This window comes from Phyllobates terribilis, unplaced genomic scaffold, assembly GCF_046119375.1.
Source record: "Phyllobates terribilis strain yellow unplaced genomic scaffold, ASM4611937v1 Scaffold_3__8_contigs__length_932513732, whole genome shotgun sequence".
NCBI classification, from domain to species: Eukaryota; Metazoa; Chordata; class Amphibia; order Anura; family Dendrobatidae; genus Phyllobates; species Phyllobates terribilis.
In genome coordinates, this window is record NW_027362763.1 from 232,610,284 (window position 1) to 232,629,734 (window position 19,451).

Below are 19,451 nucleotides of genomic sequence, written 5' to 3' on the forward strand. Positions count from 1 at the left end.
GGAGGTGTGTTTGGGGTCATTGTCCTGTTGAAAAATAAATGATGGTCCAGCTAAACGCAAACCGGATGGAATAGCATGCCGCTGCAAGATGCTGTGGTAGCCATGCTGGTTCAGTATGCCTTCAATTTTGAATAAATCCCAAACAGTGTCACCAGCAAAGCACCCCCACACCAGCACACCTCCTCCTCCATGCTTCACGGTGGGAACCAGGCATGTAGAGTCCATCAGTGCACCTTTTATGCGTCGCACAAAGACACGGTGGTTGGAACCAAAGATCTCAAATTTGGACTCATCAGACCAAACCACAGATTTCCACTGGTCTAATGTCCATTCCTTGTGTTCTTTAGCCCAAACAAGTCTCTTCTGCTTGTTGCCTGTCCTTAGCAGTGGTTTCCTAGCAGCTATTTTACCATGAAGGCCTGCTGCACAAAGTCTCCTCTTAACAGTTGTTGTAGAGATGTGTCTGCTGCTAGAACTCTGTGTGGCATTGACCTGGTCTCTAATCTGAGCTGCTGTTCACCTGCGATTTCTGAGGCTGGTGACTCTGATAAACTTATCCTCAGAAGCAGAGGTGACTCTTGGTCTTCCTTTCCTGGGGCTGTCCTCATGTGAGACAGGTTTTTGTAGCGCTTGATGGTTTTTGCAACTGCACTTGGGGACACTTTCAAAGTTTTCCCAATTTTTCGCACTGACTTTCATTTCTTAAAGTAATGATGGCCACTCGTTTTTCTTTACTTAGCTGCTTTTTTCCCTTGCCATAATACAAATTCTAACAGTCTATTCAGTAGGACTATCAGCTGTGTATCCACCAGACTTCTGCACAACACAACTGATGGTCCCAACCCCATTTATAAGGCAAGAAATCCCACCTACTACACCTGACAGGGCACACCTATGAAGTGAAAACCATTTCCGGTGACTACCTCTTGAAGCTCATCAAGAGAATTCCAAGAGTGTGCAAAGCAGCAGCAATATAAGGCTTATTTTCAGTTGTTTCACACGTTTTTGTTAAGTATATAATTCCACATGTGTTAATTCATAGTTTTGATGCCGTCAGTGTGAATGTACAGTTTTCATAGTCATGAAAATACCGAAATTTCTTTAAATGAGAAGGTGTCCAAACTTTTGGTCTGTACTGTATATATACACAATATTTATGTTTTTCTTTGTGTTTTTTGTTTGTTTTATGGATTGATGTTTTGATATTGAAATGCTTTTTTGCTTTACTTTTAGATAAATTATTGGTGGTAACTGTTGCAACGCGAGAAACAGATGGCTTTCATCGTTTTATGCAATCTGCAAAGCACTTTAGCTACACTGTGAAGGTACAGCATGCATTTTACTTGGATACATTTTCCATGTCAGAATGTCATTTTTGTAATAAAAATTTAATATCAGTCATTGTATGTGCATAATCTTGATCCTTCTAACTATACTTTTTCCAGATGTCTGATTTACTTAGAAAATGCTTCTCAGTTTTTTTTTTCTTTTATGTGAATAAGCCACATAGATTGATGCTTGCACCATTACACTTTGTGCCAAACTCCTCTTATCTGTGGTCACATTTAGCTATTAGTAGTACAGAAACAGTATTAAGAGAATGTGTTAGTTTGCTTTCTGCTGTGACACAACAGAGATTTATTTCTCTTTCCCCATGACGGCACCACGGAGAGAGGGGATCCGCCCTTCAAGGACAGGAAACCTACAGATAAAAAGGGGGGCACCTCTCTCCCGCATCAGTTGGTTTCCTGTCCTTGACAGGGACCTACGGATGAAAGTTCCTGAAAAGGAATGAAGAAAGAAGAAAATGAGAACTTACCAGGCCCGGCCAGACCGGTTCAGGCAGCGGGGGTTCCCTGCCTTGGCTGGTGCGGTGTCCTGCAGCGCCACCGCTGGGGTCAGCGGGCCTCTAGGGTTGCAGGGAGACGCGGCACAGCAAGGAACTAGGATCGCTGCGGTCTCCGGTGGCGTCGAGGCCCAGGTGGTGAGTATGGCGGGGCTTCCGGAGGCCTGAAGCCCCGGGGCCTGGGTCGGAGGTTTGCCTGGGATTCGCGAAGCTCGACTGCCGGGAGAAGTCGGAGCGTCTGGGCGCACACCGGCGCTCCCCTCTGACGCGAAGGGCGCGCGCGCTGGAGGCGACGCGGGGCGCGCGCGCCGGCAGTGACGCGGTCGCGGGTCCCTCTGGGAGCGGCACGTCTAAACGCGCGTGGGAAACTGACCACACGGGGGGGACGCTCTCCTCCCCTCCCTAATGGTACACAGCGGTGGCCTAGCGGGGGGGGGACCCCTATAGAGTTTAAATGGCCAGGGAAGCACAGGGGAGTGCTTTCTGGCATTCTCTGGCACTCTACAGCTATGAGCGAGCAGGAGCCCCAGGAGGTGCAGTCCCTGCACCCCCGCTCACCATCGCCTCAGAGGAAGCGTGTAAAAGGATCCTCCAGCGGCCCTTCATGGCAAGCTGACGGAGGAAGCTGGCATTCTGGGAGATCTTCACAATGTGGCAAGGACTCCAGCGTGGCGTCAGCCTCAAGGAAAGACCCAGCTACTGGATCGGGTTCCTCTTCAAATCCGGTATTCCCTATTACTACGGGTCTGTAAGTTATCTTCGTGAAAGCTCACTTGTAACTTGAGACCCCCTCTCTTTTCTTCTCAGGGAAGGAAGAGTACGGGCAAGTTCAAGCACAGGGCCTGCGCGCTTTGCGGGGCGGATCTGCCCACTGCATGGCAAAAGAGACTATGCATGAGTTGCACAGAGCAAACTATCTGTGAGGAGACCCCTAAGTTTGCCACTGAACTCAGATCCCTGATTAAATCTCAGGTGGATGACACCTTTAAGTCCCTGCAGAAGGGGGGGGGGGGCAAGGGAAAACTAGACACCTATCCCCGGTGCCGGAGTCCAGTGGTTCAGACGAGGAGGGAGTAGTCTCCGATTCATCCTATTCATCGTCTTCAGGGGACGGGGGTCGTAGTTGTTTCCCTATAGATGGAACCGATACCTTGATTAAGGCAGTTAGGTCTACTACGGGGTTCGTGGATCCTCACCCTAAAAAGTCTATCCAGGACATAATGTTTAGTGGCCTAGGACAGAAGAAAAAGAGATCCTTCCCTCTTAATGATCAAGTACATTCTCTTATTAAGAGGGAATGGAGAAAACCAGAGAGGAAAGGGTTGTTGGCACCCAAAAGAAAATATCCCTTTGAGGACCCTGTGTGCTCTTTCTGGGGGAAGGCGCCTAAAATTGACGTTGTGATAGCCAAGGCCCCCAGAAAATTTTCCCTGCCATTTGAGGACATGGGGGTGCTGAAAGACCCTATGGATAAGAAAGCTGACTCCTTTTTGAAAGGAGCTTGGGAGGCGGCTGGGGGGGGTTAAAACCCGCGGTAGCAGACACATGCACGGCCAGATCTTTGATGGTCTGGCTAGACCAACTTGAAGCGCAGTTGAAGGATAAAGCCTCAAGGGATGATATAATAGACTTCATCCCAGTGATGAAGGGCGCAGCAGCTTTTCTGGCTGACGCCTCTGCCGACTCTGTCAGGCTGGCAGCTAGGGCTGGGAGTTTTTCAAACGCAGCTAGGTGGGCCCTCTGGCTCAAATGCTGGCCAGGCGACCTCCAAACGAAGTCTAGGCTGTGCTCCATCCCGTGTGAGGGGGAATTCTTATTCGGGTCCACTCTGGATGATATCCTGGATAAGGCCGGGGATAACAAAAAACGCTTCCCGGTCCTCTCCGGTACTTCCTCTAGGAGATCTTTTCGGAGTAGGAAATTCATGCGAAGGAGACCCCCCAAAGGCCAGGACAGGTGGGAGGACAAGAGGCAGAGAGAGGCCAAGGGGTTTATGTTTAACAGGCCCCCTGGTGACAATAGGAAACTCACCCAATGAAAGGCAGCCCCAGGCGAGGGGGGGGGGGGGCTTCTCCATTTCCTCCCCGCCTGGGAAAAAATTTCAAACGTGCGCTGGATTTTAGACCTGATAAATTCGGGGCTAAGATTCCAGTTCCTCTCCACTCCCCGTCCAAATTTCATAGTAACCCCCGTGAGGTCTTCAGAGGTAGAGCAGTTGGCTCTAGAACAAGAGGTTCTAGGCCTAGTGGACAAGGCAGTCCTTTGGGAAGTCCCAGCTCAGGAGGTAGGTGATGGGTTCTACTCCCCTCTATTCCTCAGGAAGAAACCGGATGGAACATTCAGGACTATTGTAAATCTAAAGAAATTGAACAGAGTTCTGAAAGTTCCTTCATTCAAGATGGAATCAATAAAAACATCTGTGAAATTGTTGTTTTATGGCGGTCCTGGATCTGAAGGACGCATATTACCATGTCCCCATACACAGAGACTACCAAAAATTCCTGAGGGTAGTGATACCGATAAGGGGCACAATAAGACACTACCAATATACGGCTCTCCCCTTCGGGTCGCAATAGCCCCAAGAGTCTTCACAAAGGTGGTGGCAGAGGTTATGGCCCATCTGAGGGAGAGGAACATCCTAATAGTCCCGTACCTGGACGATCTACTTATTATAGGCAACTCGTTCAGCCATTGCAAGGACCATCTAGCAAAAGTTCCTTGACGAGTTTAGGCTGGCTGCTGAATCTGAAAAAATCCAGACGGGAACCAGATCAAGTGCAAGAGTACTTGGGTATCCTGTTGGATTCAAGGAGTCAGGAATGCCGTCTCCCGGCAGAGAAAATCTAAAGCATGAAGGCCCGAGTGTCCTACGTGAAGAACCATCCCGATATGACTCTGAGGGGAGCAATGTCATTCCTAGGCTCCATGACTGCCTGCATCCCGGGGGTCCGCTGGGCTCAGTTACACACCAGGGGCTTACAATGGGAGGTTTTGGGGGCGGAAAGGTCACTAAGAGGGCACTTAGAAGGTCGGCTGACCTTATCATCAAAAACTTTGCTTTCCCTGACATGGTGGACAGAGGGGGACAATCTAGGCAGAGGCGTCCCATGGACAATACCAGTATCTCAGATACTAGCGATGGATGCAAGCCCCAGGGGGTGGGGGGGCTCATCTAAATGACCAAGTGGCTCAGGGGGTCTGGTCGAAGGATTTGAAAGGGGTATCCTCCAACATGAAGGAACTCCTGGCGGTGAAGTATGGCCTCTTAGAATTTCTAGACACGCTAAGAGGGCACCACGTGAGAGTGTTTTCGGGCAACAGGGTAGTGGTGGCATACCTAAATCACCAGGGGGGTACCCGGTTCCATCCTCTGGGTAGCAGAGAACAATCTAGAATCTCTATCGGCACTCCACATAAAAGGGACAGAGAATGTCACGGCGGACTTCCTGAGCAGGACCCAGCTGAGACAGGGCGAGTGGGAGCTGAACCAGCTAGTGTTCGACAAAATCACGAGGGTTTGGGGGCACCCCTCCATAGACCTATTTGCCAACTGGCGAAACAAGAAATTGGACACGTTCTGCTCGATCGACCCCAGGGGGAACCCAGCTGCACTAGATGCCTTCTCGATCCCATGGAACCACCAGCTAGCGTATGCCTTTCCTCCGATTGCTCTCATTCCGGCAGTTCTGAGGAAGATCAGGGAAGACGAGGCGAACATGATCCTGATCGCCCCCTTCTGGCCAAGGAGTCCTTGGTTTTCCTGTCTAAGGATAATGTCCGCCTCCGACCCCTGGGTCCTTCCGGAAGTTCCGGATCTGCTGTCACAGGGACCAGTCCTTCACCCACAGGTAGCAAACCTGCACCTGACCGCTTGGAGTTTTAGAGGGCGCTCTTGAGGGATAGAGGGTTCTCCCCCAATTTAATCTCCACCTTACTGCAGAGTAGGAAACCCGTAACTACCAAACTCTACGGTAAAACCTGGAGAAGATTTCTTTCTTTCACGGGGTCGGAAGTAGTGGGGGAGGCCCCCATTACTGCTATCTTGGAGTTTCTTCAAAAAGGGTTGGAGCAGGGGTTGGCCACAAGCACTCTGAAGGTTCAGGTGGCGGCGCTGGGAGCTCTTTATAACTGTGACCTGGCGGGGAATAGATGGGTCTCCAGGTTCATCAGGGCATCCCATAGGTCCAGGCCCATCCCCTCCCAGAATGCTCCTCCTTGGGACTTAAATCTCGTACTTTCGGCTCTAGCCAGGTGTCCCTTTGAACCTCTAGCGGACGCGTCTCTTAAAATCCTGTCCCTTAAGACGTCCCTTCTAGTGGCCCTCACATCGGCATGTTGGATTAGTGATATACAAGCCTTATCAGCAGGGCCCCCCTTCACGCAAATCCTAGAAGATAGGGTGACACTTGGGACCGACCCAGCGTACCTTCCTAAGGTGGGTTCCCTCTTCCACAGGTCACAGGAGATCACCTTCCTTCCTTTTGTTCAGACCCAAAAAACAAGGGGGAAGAGGTCCTTCACACCTTAGACGTCAGGAGGTGCATTATACAATACTTCGAGGCCACACGAGAGTGTAGGAAGGATAGGTCTCTCTTTGTGTGCTTCCAGGGATCTCGGAAGGGACGGAAGGCTTCCAAGAGCACCCTGGCAAGGTGGATAAGGGACGCCATCTCCCTGGCTTACTCCTCAAGCGGGGAAACCACGCCTGTGGGCCTAAAGGCTCACTCAACTAGGGCAGTGGCAGCCTCCTGGGCGGAGAAGGCTGGGGCTTCTATCGAACAGATATGTAGAGCGGCGACCTGGTCTTCTCCTTCCACATTCTTTAAACACTACCGGCTAGATCTAACCTCGTCTTCAGACCTTACCTTTGGCAGAAGGGTTCTGGAAGCGGTGGTTCCTCCCTAATCTTCACTTCTCTGCAATCTCTCCGTGGTGCCGTCATGGGGAAAGAGAAAGACGTAGTTACTTACCGGTAACGGGATTTATCGGAACCCATGACCGCACCCGTACATTCCCTCCCTTCACACATGGGTGCGCACATTTGTTTGTTGCCTTTGTTTAGTCACAGGGTGTGTCTGGCAAGCTCCTTTTGGGAAAAAAATAAATAAATAAAAAAAAAAAATAAAATAAATAAATATATATAATATAATGTGTGTGTGTGTGTGTGTTACTAACCTGGCGGTGCTCTGTAAACCAACTGATGTGGGAGAGAGGTGCCGCCCTTTTTATCGGTAGGTTTCCTGTCCTTGAAGGGCGGACCCCCTCTCTCCATGGGGCCGTCATGGGTTCTGAGAAATTCCGTTACCGGTAAGTAACTACGTCTTTTGCCAGTATATCTCCCTTGTGTGGCATGTACAGATTTATCAAGAAGTCACATGCATTTATAAAAACGGTGACAATCAGACCTAAATAGTGCTTGCACATCTCTAGTAGTCTGCTGACATTTTCTCTGATCATTTGGAAAGAATTGGTGCAGAGGCATTGTAACTATGATGTTTGTCCTAATGTAGTTTTTTTCAATATATTTCTATTAACATTTTTAATAGGGAAACATGTGAATATCACCGGCGCCTCCCTGTAGCAAACAAAGTATTTTAAACACCCAGGCTTGCGTATCAATTAGCAGGAGAGAGGTAACCGCTGGGTCCTAGAGTGATACAGAGCTAAGAAGGCATCTGTAATGCCAAAGGAAGAGATCTTCTGCAACTAACTGCAGGGAGACTGTCTGTCACATCTGAAACACCTGTGAGAGCAGGACTCTAAACCCTGGATGAACCTAGAGCCTTACCCTAGATAGGGAGGGGGAGGGGTGAGCACTGATCAGGCCCCACTACAAACTAAAGACAACAAGGTTGACAAACAAAGGGCATTAATCTAGCTTGAGCAGACACCAGAGGAGTAACGCCAACTGTCCTCCAAGGGCACCAGAGAAGATGCTAGCCGACTGCTAGTGCTCGAAGCCTGTACATTGAAATACCACCGTCGATTTCCTGAAGCAAACTGAGAGCTTTTAACTTCCAAGCAAGGGTGTGTCAATCAGCAGCAGAAAGGAGGTCGCCGCTGGGTCTTAAGAGGATGTTATCTGCGTGGCAAATCAGGGATGTTCAAGAGCGGAGCCGCTTTTTTTTTTTTTTGGCACGAACAAGCCGGAACACGAACCCGAATTTGAAATGTCAAACAAATTTGCTCAACACTAATCCTCTCCCGCCTTGACTACTGCAACATCCTGCTCTGTGGCTTCCTTTCTAACACTCTCGCACGCCTCCAATCTATCCTAAACTCTGCTGCCCCAACTAATCCACCTGTCCCCCTGCTATTCCTCGGCCTCTCCTCTCTGTCAATCCCTTCCCTCTGTTCCCCATTGCTCAGAGACTCCAGTTCAAAACCCTAACCATGGCATACAAAGCCATCCACAACCTGTCTCCGCCATATATCTGTGACCTAGTCTCCCGATACTCCTTCTCTACTCCTGTCTTCTCTCCTCTTCCCACAGTCACATACAAGATTTCTCCCATGTATCCCCTCTACTCTGCAACTCTCTACCCCAACACATCAGATTCTCGTCCACCGTAGAAACCTTCAAAAGGAACCTGAAGACCCACCTCTTCTGACAAGCCTACAACCTGCAGTAACCCTCGCTCCACCATACCGCTGCACGACCAGCTCTGCCCCCACCTACTGTATCCTCACCTATCACTTGTAGATTGTGAGCCCTCTCTGGCTCGCTCCTCCTGTTCCAGTCGCCGACTTGTATTCATCAGAATTTACTGTAATTGTTTGTGCTATGTATATCCCTTTCACATGTAAAGCGCCATGGAATAAATGGAGCTATAATAATAAGAATTATATTTCGGTACACAGGGGCCGGTCTCTACACTGGGTCTTCTCTTCCCTGTCTGTAATTCCCCGGCTCCTGCGCCTGCCTCCTGTCTTTGAATGACCGGTCACTGCTGAGCCTTCAAAGAGAGGAGACTTGTCATTCAGAGACTGGAAGCAGGTGGAGCGGCCGGGGAATGCGAAATAGTCAGGAGAAGACCCAGAGCATAGTCCTGACCCTGTACACCGATATCTAATTATCAAAAAACTTAAAATGCTGATTACAGAACAACAAAGTGGCTTTCTTCACCAAAGGTATTAATTTCACCTGTTACAACACTATTACTGCCATGTCTTTACATTACAAAATCATACTGCTAGGTTCTCTTGTAGCACAGTTTTTGTCCCTTGTACTAATCAGCAATGAAGTCCAATTGAAACACTTATTCTGCTACCTTGGAACTAGCCATCAAATAATAGTTTACAAGCAGTTATATCCAGTTCATATACTTTACATTAGGAAAGAATGTTTTTCTTTTAGTTGTAATTTTCATATCTGTTTATAACATACAAATGCATTAAAAATGGAATTCATGGGTCAAGAAGGTTGTCACTTTCTGGAAGTACTATTTATACAATTTATATGGCTTGTAAGTGCATGAAGATCATTTTGGTTTTGGAAGATCAAAAAAAGCCTATTGGTCCATGTTCTTTAGAAATGAGAAATGCTTGATCTCTGTTGAATGGTCTCAAAGTAAATCCAGCTGAGCCTAAGTAACGTAGTCATAGCAAACTTTTTGAAGAATACTTTTGGCCAAGAAAATACTATATTCTTTAACTTTCACTCTTTGAATACATTTTGTACTTTTTTTGGTGATGTGTTTTTAATTGTGATTTGGCTCATAAATAAAATCCTAAATCTTACAATGACCACAATGAATAATACATATGTTTCTTATCTTAATTCGTCCTTTAGGTTCTTGGCAAAGGTCTAGACTGGAAAGGTGGAGATGTGGCAAATTCAATAGGCGGGGGTCAAAAAGTCCGTCTTTTAAAAGAAGCTCTGGAGTCAATTACTGACCAAGAAGATCTCATTGTTCTTTTCACAGACAGGTAATCATTATAATATAAAATGACTAAGGCTTTAGAGGGTCTTTACATTAAAAATCTTCTTGGAAGTTGTTCAATTTCATCTTGGAAGATAATGAAATAAAATCATGGAATTTTATATTTTATTACAACCTTCTGGTTTGGAGCTGGATAAATGGATATTTCCGCACACTCAAAGTTTACTAGTTATCAACTAATTGGAAAGGATCCTAGGTGGTCAGCATTACTTATTCACCACTCATCCAATCATTCCTTACCATGAATACAGCAAAAGGAGCATGATATGAAAAAGTAATATATAGAGCTTTTAATTATAATATATAGTACATTTGACCTCATTGTGCAGATGGTTTTATTATACAATTCATGTGTTACATGAAGTGGGATAACTGGCACTAAACTAAGTTCCTGCCCCTAGTATTCTACTTACCAGCCATTATCTACATCTGTTCCCAATGCCGCTGCTTGTGTGACCTGTCTGATCGCCCCAGTGTTTTCTAGAGCAATCCAGAATTCATAACTCAATGTAAGTCTATGAGCCAGAACGATGTCAGAACCAGACTCTCATAGACTTGCATTGGGATCTGGTGACCGTTACCTCTGACTTCCGGTCAGTCAGAAGTTGTGGTGACAAGATGGCGCTGCAAGACCGAAGCAGAATTGGGAACTGATGAAGATGGCGGCTGGTAAGCATAGGAATCTGGTCAGTTTACTAGCACCACTCCCAGCGCTGCAATAAAAAACCCCGCTGGGTTGGTGCTTTAATCCAAGCCCATGAACATGAATTTGGGAACAGAAACTGTTTCTATAGGAAAGCGGTTATGTTTTCATCTCATAAATCGCATTATAAGTGATTTTCAAAATGTGATTAAAAAAAAAAAAGAAAATGTTATAAAATAAAAACTTATCATTACTTGCTTTTCAAATCCCTCCCATTACATCATCATCTGATGTAATGACATCCTGTACATTATAAGTGTACTGGCTTCAGCGGTCATGTGCCATATCTGCAGATTTTATTGGTGATGCCAGTGATAAGCTGCAGCGGTCAAGTGAATGATGGATGAAACGTCTTTACTGCAAGGACTGGCAGGGACCACTGAGGCATCGATCCTGGAGTGGTGAGGGATTCAAGGGGTAAAGTAATGTTTGCTTATTTTATAGCATTTCCTATTCTTTGCTCATTTTTTTTTTTAAAAAACAGAGATCTCTCTTTAAGGAATTTCATCTAGACTGTTTCAATAATTTCCACAAAAATGCAAGTAACAAATTAACAAACCTTTTATCTGATAAAGTTATAGGGTTAATATATAGATATGCAATAATTTTGTCCCATAGGGACCCAGAATTTTGTCTTGGTCTCTTCTGGAATATTCTACTAAACAGAAGCCAGAGCATGTCTCTACTGTGTGTTTAATGACTAGGCAGGAGACCATAGTACTGTGCTATACAAGAGGTCTTTTTTGTCTTCATACAAATTTCTCTGTTTTTATTTCTCCCCTTGAGGATTTCTTACATATGTACAAGAGCAAAACGTGTCTTATACCCATACTTGTCACTTGTGATCTTGTTATTGTTTCTACTGAAGAAACATACAAAGGAAATTCCAAGAGCCCCAACCATCAATATACCTGTAGTTTTACAACATCGCTTTGATTTATGTAAGTGCGGCATAAATATGCTATATTACAAATCCTAACCTTAAATTTTGCTGATTTGTTCTGATACTATGTTAAAGTAAAATGGTTAATTGTAGTCTTCATTTTTAACCTTTTTCAGCAATGAATGGGGTTTATTTAAACAAGCATTTGTGAATGGGCTAATTCAGCATTTGGGCATTTCTGTGAAACATTACTTTAATAAATGACTTTCCGTTTCCTGGTTTTTAATAGAATTAGTATATTTTGTATATTAATTACAATTTAATAAAATGTAATATACTAATTAATTTGTAGTGTGTTATACTTTTAATAAGTACAAGTAATTGTATAATTTAAATGATTTGTATCTATTCAGTTCAGGATTTATTACTATTATTTACATGATTTTTCGGACTATAAGACGCACCTAGGTTTTAGAGGAGGAAAATAGGAAAAAAAATATTTAAGCAAAAAATGTGGTCATGATGCCCTGTTATGGGGGAGGGGGTCTTCTGCTGACACTGGTATTGGGGTAATGTCCCCCAATTCTGTTAATATCCTCTATCCTGGTATGTATGGCCCCTCCTTCCTGGTATACGTGGCCCTCATCACCATCCTGGTATGCATGGTACCCCTTGAGCCCCCATCCTGGTATGCATGGCACCCATTGATCCACCATCCTGGTATGCATGGGACCCCTTGATCACACATCCTGGTATGTATGGCACCCCTTGATACCCCATCATGGTATGCATGGCACCCCTTGATTCCCCCATCTCCTGGTATGCATGGCACCCCTTGAGCCCCCATCCTGCTGCCCACAAAAAAAGTAATCATACTCGCCTCCTTTCTCCTCCAGGGCTGTCCTGCTCTGCTGCTGACACTCTCACTGTGTGAGCCGCGCATGGCAGGCCGCGCATTGCGTCCCTGCCATGCGCCATCACACAGTGTGAGACGTTGTGCTGGAATAGTCACTGCTCCCCACATTGGGACTCTGTGCGTGGGGAGCAGTGACCATTCTGTCTGTTCAATAGCCGGCACACTGTACCGCAGCGTGGCTCCTGCTGCCACTCTGTGGTCAGTGGGCCTGCTATTAAAGACCATGGATATTCACTACAACCCATGAGAGTGGGTTGTAGGAAATATTCATGAGCTTTAATAGCAGGCACACAGAGCGCAGCAGGAGCCGCGCTGCGGTACAGTGTGCCGCCTATTAAGGAAAATGAATATTCCCTGCTCCCCACGCCCATGGGCGTGGGGAGCAGGGAATATTCATTTTCTTTAGTAGCGGGCACAGGGCAGGCTGCAGCAGTCGGCTGCTGCCTCCTGTGCCCCGCTGCTCCCCCGCTGCTGCTCCCCCAGACCTCTTACCGTGAAGAGCCTCAGTATATACAGGGAGATGGTATTTGGACTATAAGACGCAACCTCCACGTTTCTCCAAAATTTTGGAGTAAAACAGTGCGTCTTCTAGTCCGAAAAATACGGTATATTGAACGGTTACACAGATCTAAATTTAGCTGAAGGGATCGGGTATATTTCGGAGATTTTCCTCTAAAGTTAGACATGGCCTAAGTTTTTTTTTCCTATTAAACCTTTGTGCCCTTCAACCTTGATTTGTGTTTGGTCAGGGAAAAAAAGTCTTTGCAAACAAGATTTGAAAATGTACCCACATGACTTCACTTGTATGTCATTTGCAGATTTTGTGACCCCCGTACTACTTGGTAGTCTCAGAACCACTGTGGTCCCCCTGAGAGAGTTGGCACTGGAGCATCACATATTGCTGTTATCTGACAGCTGCTATATTTTTTGCCTCGTCTGTAAGAAAAGTTATAATTTATACATGGGCTCCAATATAAAAAGTTGGCTTATCATCCTATTTACTTAGTTTTCTCAAGTTGTTTTCTCCAGAGCAACTGAGCTATGAAGTCTGTATTTCCTGATTTCTGGCAGAGTGGGCACTTCTACAAATTCTATAGTAATTCTGCTCACTAGAACTCTCATTCAAGGAAAATTATAACTCTCAGCACAAGTTCTGCAGCAACACATTCAGATTTCCGAGGCTTGTTCTAGACTCCTCTCTAGACTTATCTAGACTCTTGTTCTAGACTTATTTAGTCTTTCTCTCATGCTCTTGCTTGCTCAAATGAGAGAGAGCGCTCTCTCTTTGCACCAAACTGTAAAATGGACTTCCAGGAGAAGTCAGGGTTAAGCACGGTACGAACCCTGAACTTTACAATTCGGGTTCACTCATTAATAATCTCCTGTTGATAAAACATTGTTTTATCACTAGAAGACAAATAAATCTGTGCCCATGTAGTCCTCTACATTCATGGCCTCTGGATAAGAATGCCCCCACCACTGATTGACCGCTTTCTGTTTACAGAGTCAGAAAGCTGCCAATTAGTGGTGTGGGCGAGGTATGCACAGAAATCTACATTGAAAGAACTGGCAGATCTTCAGCAGATAAATGTTCTTCTAAAAACTGCAGAAAACATCTTAGTTAAGTGATACATCCCTGGAATCGGGGTCTCTATCCATATATCATGCTGCTCTCAGATGAGGGTAACAAAACCCTGGTGATGTAATCCACAATTTTTTCCTTAAAGGGAATCTATCTACCGGTAAACACTTCCTTTTTAAATGATTTTCTGTTTAGACCTCAGCAAATAAAAGCTGAAAAAATTTCTACTTTTTGTGTCTTGCAATGAATTGATTTTACTATTTATCTTTGCGTTCTAATTCCAATTTTTTCCATATTTATGGAACAGACCCCACAAAAAACCTATAACGGGTGTAAAGTTGTAGATGTTAGATGATACATAAAGTCAGGAGACAATATTAATTCACCTGAAAGTCCTAAAATTATTCAGTATACTAAGAGAATAATTTTAAAGTATAGTTCTTGAAAAATCTTTGTTTTCTGAACCTCACTTACTGATAGCCTGCTTTGTTTAATTTTCCTTAACTAGATCTAAATTCCTGAAATTTTTGACTCCTTATTACAGATTCCATGCACTGATAAGTGTAGTAAAACTAAAGAAAATATCAGGGAAAAACTGTAGGAAATAGCTGAAGGATATGTTTTCACAATTTTTAAACATAGCATGGTCATTGTATCATGCAATCCATAGGGGCCCTCTACTGATATATGTAAATAGACATTCTTTGTTCCATTACATTTTTTTCTTTGTTATGATAAAGGTGTGTGGGGGGACATCACACTGTGTATGTGTAGTGGGAGCCTCCACATTTTATGGGACACTGTGTATCTGGAAATCACAATTTCTTGTTTAGAAGTAAAAGTATAAATTGAACGTACAGTTGGCATGCAATTAAACATAACAAAATGTTTAATAATAAGCCTCACCTAATGGGCTCCCAAAGTAATTTATACTCAAAAAAAAAAAAAAAAAAAAAAAAAAAAAAAAAATCAGTCTTCTGTATTTTGTCCATGATCACAGAAAAAGCAAGCAAGCTAATGTTGGCCCTTGATATGTCAGCTCAAACGTAACTTGGAATTATGGTCAATTAAGAGCCAATAAGAAATGCTAAAATGAACTTAATTTGTTGACACATAATTTCTGGGCTTCTATAGATTTACCACTAATGCATTTGTACAGGTCACGAGAACTGAAGTATTATACGGTGACCCAAGACACCAGTGAGACGGGTTCCTTAGAGTGTGTGTAGAATATTGACCTCTCCAGCTTACGAGATTGTACAGGAACCTCCAATTTTAAAGTATAGTTAATGAAAGAGTTGGTCTGTTTTTTTTTGTTTTTTTTTAATTCCTTTATTTTACTGATGAATTGGATGTAACACATGTACATGCTATTTTCTGTATTTTACTTCTACAGTGCTGAACAGAATTACAGGCTTCGCAGCTACATGTGGCAACCCATATGTGATACAGTATCCCGAAGTTACTATTTTGCGGCCGCCGTCCCTCCATCTTTCCTCATAGCATTTTCCTTTACTACAGCCCACTTCCAATGTAAAATCTGTCATCTGTCTTGGCTATATATACTACTTCTAAATTCCAAGGCCAACTTATACTTGCCTCTGTCCTTGTCACTTTGCTGTCTGAGGGTCGCCACAAACCCACGGCTGCCCCTCTGGACCACTGACTCATTACTAGAGATGAGCGGTGTTCGACTAGAACTGTTCGCCAATCTCAAATTCGAGCTGTTTTGGGCGGTGTTCGAGTTGTTCGACGAACCCGAACGATTTGCAAAAAATTCGGCTGTTCGAGGTTATGTTCGATAACTGTTCGTGCACCAAAAGCGTGTCCTGCATGGATTGTCTGCCACTCACTGTAATGCCACAGCCATGGTGGTTGTGGCATTACAGTGATTGCCCAAATCGATGGGAACAGTGCCAACAGTGAAACATGAAAAGCCGGCAATTCAGCAGCGGCATACACCGGTACCCGACAATTTAGAACCGAAAGAATAGAGCTTCACACATAGATTGGATAGATATAAACATGTCAGCCACATATATACGAAGTACAGTGACAGTGTTGCTTACTGTACTTGTCATTTAGCGTAAAGGATTTATCAAAAAAAATAATAGTGTTTTCATGCACCGTCTCTTTAAAAAAGCCGGCCGGCAATTCAGCAGCGGTACCCGACAATTTATAACAGACAGAATAGAGCTTCACACATAGATTAGATAGATAGAAACATGTCAGTCACATATATATGAAGTACAGTGATAGTGTTGGTTACTGTACTTGTCATTTAGTATTAAAATAAAGGATTTATTATTAAAAAATTTGGCGTGGGGTTCCCCTTAATTTTAGGCTCTAGCGGAGGTTAAGCAGACGGCTGGGGCAGATGTTTGAAGCCTGGGAAGGGGGTAATACCCACGGAGCTTCCCAGGCTACTAATATCAGCCCCCAGCTGAATACATAGCCTTTACTAGCTATTAAAATGGGGGACCCCCCAAAAAAAATGACGTGGGGTCCCCCCTAATTTAATAGCTAGCAAAGGCTAGGCAGACAGCTGGGGGCTGATATTAATAGCCCAGGAAGGGAGCCATGAATATTGGCCCCCTCCCAGGCTAGAAACACCAGCCGTCAGCCGCCCCAGAAATGGCGCATTCATAGGATGCGCCAATTCTGGCACTTAGCCTCGCTCTTCCACGCTGCCCTGGTGCGGTGGCAGGGGGTAATAGGGTTGGGGTTGATGTCAGCTTATAATGCCAGCTGACATCAAGCCCAGGTTAGTAATGGAGAGGCGTCTATAAGACACCCCCATTACTAACCCCATAGTCAAAGTTAAAAAAAACATAAACACCCAGAATAAAGTCCTTTAATTGAAATAAAGACACAGTCCTTTATTGTTCTAAATTAAACCATACTTACCGTCACGCCCATTCCAGCTGAAGCCAACGATCTCCTGCAATAAAAGAAAAATAATAAAGCAACCTCATCCTTACCTTTCCATGGTTCCCACGACAGCTTCAGCTCTGCTACATCGAGATGACAGGCTGGACCGCAGCAGAACGCTGCCATCCAGCCTCTCATCCCGCAGACACTGAGAAGCGCAGGCTTGCTTGCGCTGCTCAGCGTCTCTCTGTGACGACATCCAGATGAGCCGAGTTCATGTCCAATGAACTCGGCTCACCTCATGCACGTCACTGACAGCGTGGGAAAATTCTCAAGCTGAAGCGCTGAGTGCAGGAGAATTTTCCCACGCTGTCAGTGACGTGCATAAGGTGAGCTCATGTCCAATGAACTCAGCTCACCTCCTGCACGTCACTGACAGCGTGGGAGAATTCTCCTGCACTCAGCGCTTCAGTGTGAGAATTCTCCCACGCTGAAGCGCTGAGTGCAGGAGAATTTTCCCACGCTGTCAGTGACGTGCATGAGGTGAGCCGAGTTCATTGGACATTAACTCGGCTCATCTGGATGCCCTCACAGAGAGACACTGTGGAGCGCAAGCAAGCCTGCGCTTCTCAGTGTCTGCGGGATGACAGACTGGATGGCAGCGTTCTGCTGCGGTCCAGCCTGTCATCTCGATGTAGCAGAGCTGAAGCTGTCATGGGAACCATGGAAAGGTAAGGATGATGTTGCTTTATTATTTTTCTTTTATTTCAGGAGATCGTTGGCTTCAGCTGGAATGGGCGTGATGGTAAGTATGGTTTAATTTAGAACAATAAAGAATTGTGTGTTTATTTCAATTAAAGGACTTTTTTCTGGGTGTTGTGTTTTTTTTAAATTCTTTACTAGAAATTCATGGTGGTCATGTCTAATATTGGCGTGACCCCATGAATTTCGGGCTTAGGGCCAGCTGATAATGCCAAGCTGGCCCTAACCCCTTTATTACCCAGTGAGCCACCGCATCAGGGCCCTGGATGAGTTGGGTACAGCGCCAGAAGATGGCGCTTCTATGAACGCGCCATTTTCCGGGGTGGCTGCGGACTGCAATTTGCAGCGGGGGTGGCCCAGAAAGCTTGGGCCTCCCTGCGCTGCGGATTCCAGCCCCCAGCTGCCTAGTTGTACCTGGCTGGACACAAAAACAGGGCGAAGCCCCACGTCAATTTTCTTTAAATTATTTCATGAAATAATTAAGAAAAAAGGGCTTCCCTATATTGTTGTGTCCGGCCAGGTACAAATAGGCAGCTGGTGGTTGGGGGCAGCCCGTTCCTGCCTGCTGTACCTGGGGATGACAGGCTGGATGGCAGCGTTCTGCTGCGGTCCAGCCTGTCATCTCGATGTAGCAGAGCTGAAGCTGTCGTGGGAACCATGGAAAGGTAAGGATGAGGTTGCTTTATTATTTTTCTTTTATTGCAGGAGATCGTTGGCTTCAGCTGGAATGGGCGTGACGGTAAGTATGGTTTAATTTACAACAATAAAGGACTGTGTCTTTATTTCAATTAAAGGACTTTATTCTGGGTGTTTGTGTTTTTTTTAACTTTGACTATGGGGTTAGTAATGGGGGTGTCTTATAGACGCCTCTCCATTACTAACCTGGGCTTGATGTCAGCTGGCATTATAAGCTGACATCAACCCCAACCCTATTACCCCCTGCCACCGCACCAGGGCAGCGTGGAAGAGCGAGGCTAAGTGCCAGAATTGGCGCATCCTATGAATGCGCCATTTCTGGGGCGGCTGACGGCTGGTGTTTCTAGCCTGGGAGGGGGCCAATATTCATGGCTCCCTTCCTGGGCTATTAATATCAGCCCCCAGCTGTCTGCCTAGCCTTTGCTAGCTATTAAATTAGGGGGGACCCCACGTCATTTTTTTTGGGGGGTCCCCCATTTTAATAGCTAGTAAAGGCTAGGTATTCAGCTGGGGGCTGATATTAGTAGCCTGGGAAGCTCCGTGGGTATTACCCCCTTCCCAGGCTTCAAACATCTGCCCCAGCCGTCTGCTTAACCTCCGCTAGAGCCTAAAATTAAGGGGAACCCCACGCCAATTTTTTTAATAATAAATCCTTTATTTTAATACTAAATGACAAGTACAGTAACCAACACTATCACTGTACTTCATATATATGTGACTGACATGTTTCTATCTATCTAATCTATGTGTGATGCTCTATCTTTCTGTTCTAAATTGTCGGGTACCGCTGCTGAATTGCCGGCCGGCTTTTTTAAAGAGACAGTGCATGAAAACACTATTATTTTTTTAAATAAATCCTTTACACTAAATGACAAGTACAGTAAGCAACACTATCACTGTACTTATTATATATGTGACTGACATGTTTCTATCTATCTAATCTATGTGTGAAGCTCTATTCTTTCTGTTCTAAATTGTCGGGTACAGATGCTGAATTGCCGGCCGGCTTTTTTAAAGAGACAGTGCATGAAAACACTAATATTTTTTTTAATAAATCCTTTACACTAAATGACAAGTGCAGTAACCAACACTGTCACTGTGCTTCTTATATGTGTGACTGACATGTTTCTATCTATCTAATCTATGTGTGATGCTCTATTCCTTCTTGTCTAAATTGTCGGGTACCGGTGTATGCCGCTGCTGAATTTGCCGGCCGGCTTTTTTAAAGAGAGTGTCTTCTGAGCAGTTT

At 45.1% G+C, this 19,451-nt stretch overlaps 1 protein-coding gene across 3 annotated transcripts in view; it reads left to right on the forward strand.

Annotated features, from left to right (window-relative positions):
- The window catches only part of PLOD2 (procollagen-lysine,2-oxoglutarate 5-dioxygenase 2), a 198,609-nt gene that overhangs the window by 57,880 nt on the left and 121,278 nt on the right, over positions 1-19,451 (forward strand). For all 3 annotated transcript variants that reach the window (XM_073674662.1, XM_073674661.1, XM_073674660.1), the window contains exons 2-3: positions 1,234-1,325; positions 9,639-9,775. In XM_073674662.1, the coding sequence (XP_073530763.1) occupies positions 1,234-1,325; positions 9,639-9,775 (229 nt within the window). The remainder of the gene's footprint in view (positions 1-1,233; positions 1,326-9,638; positions 9,776-19,451) is intronic.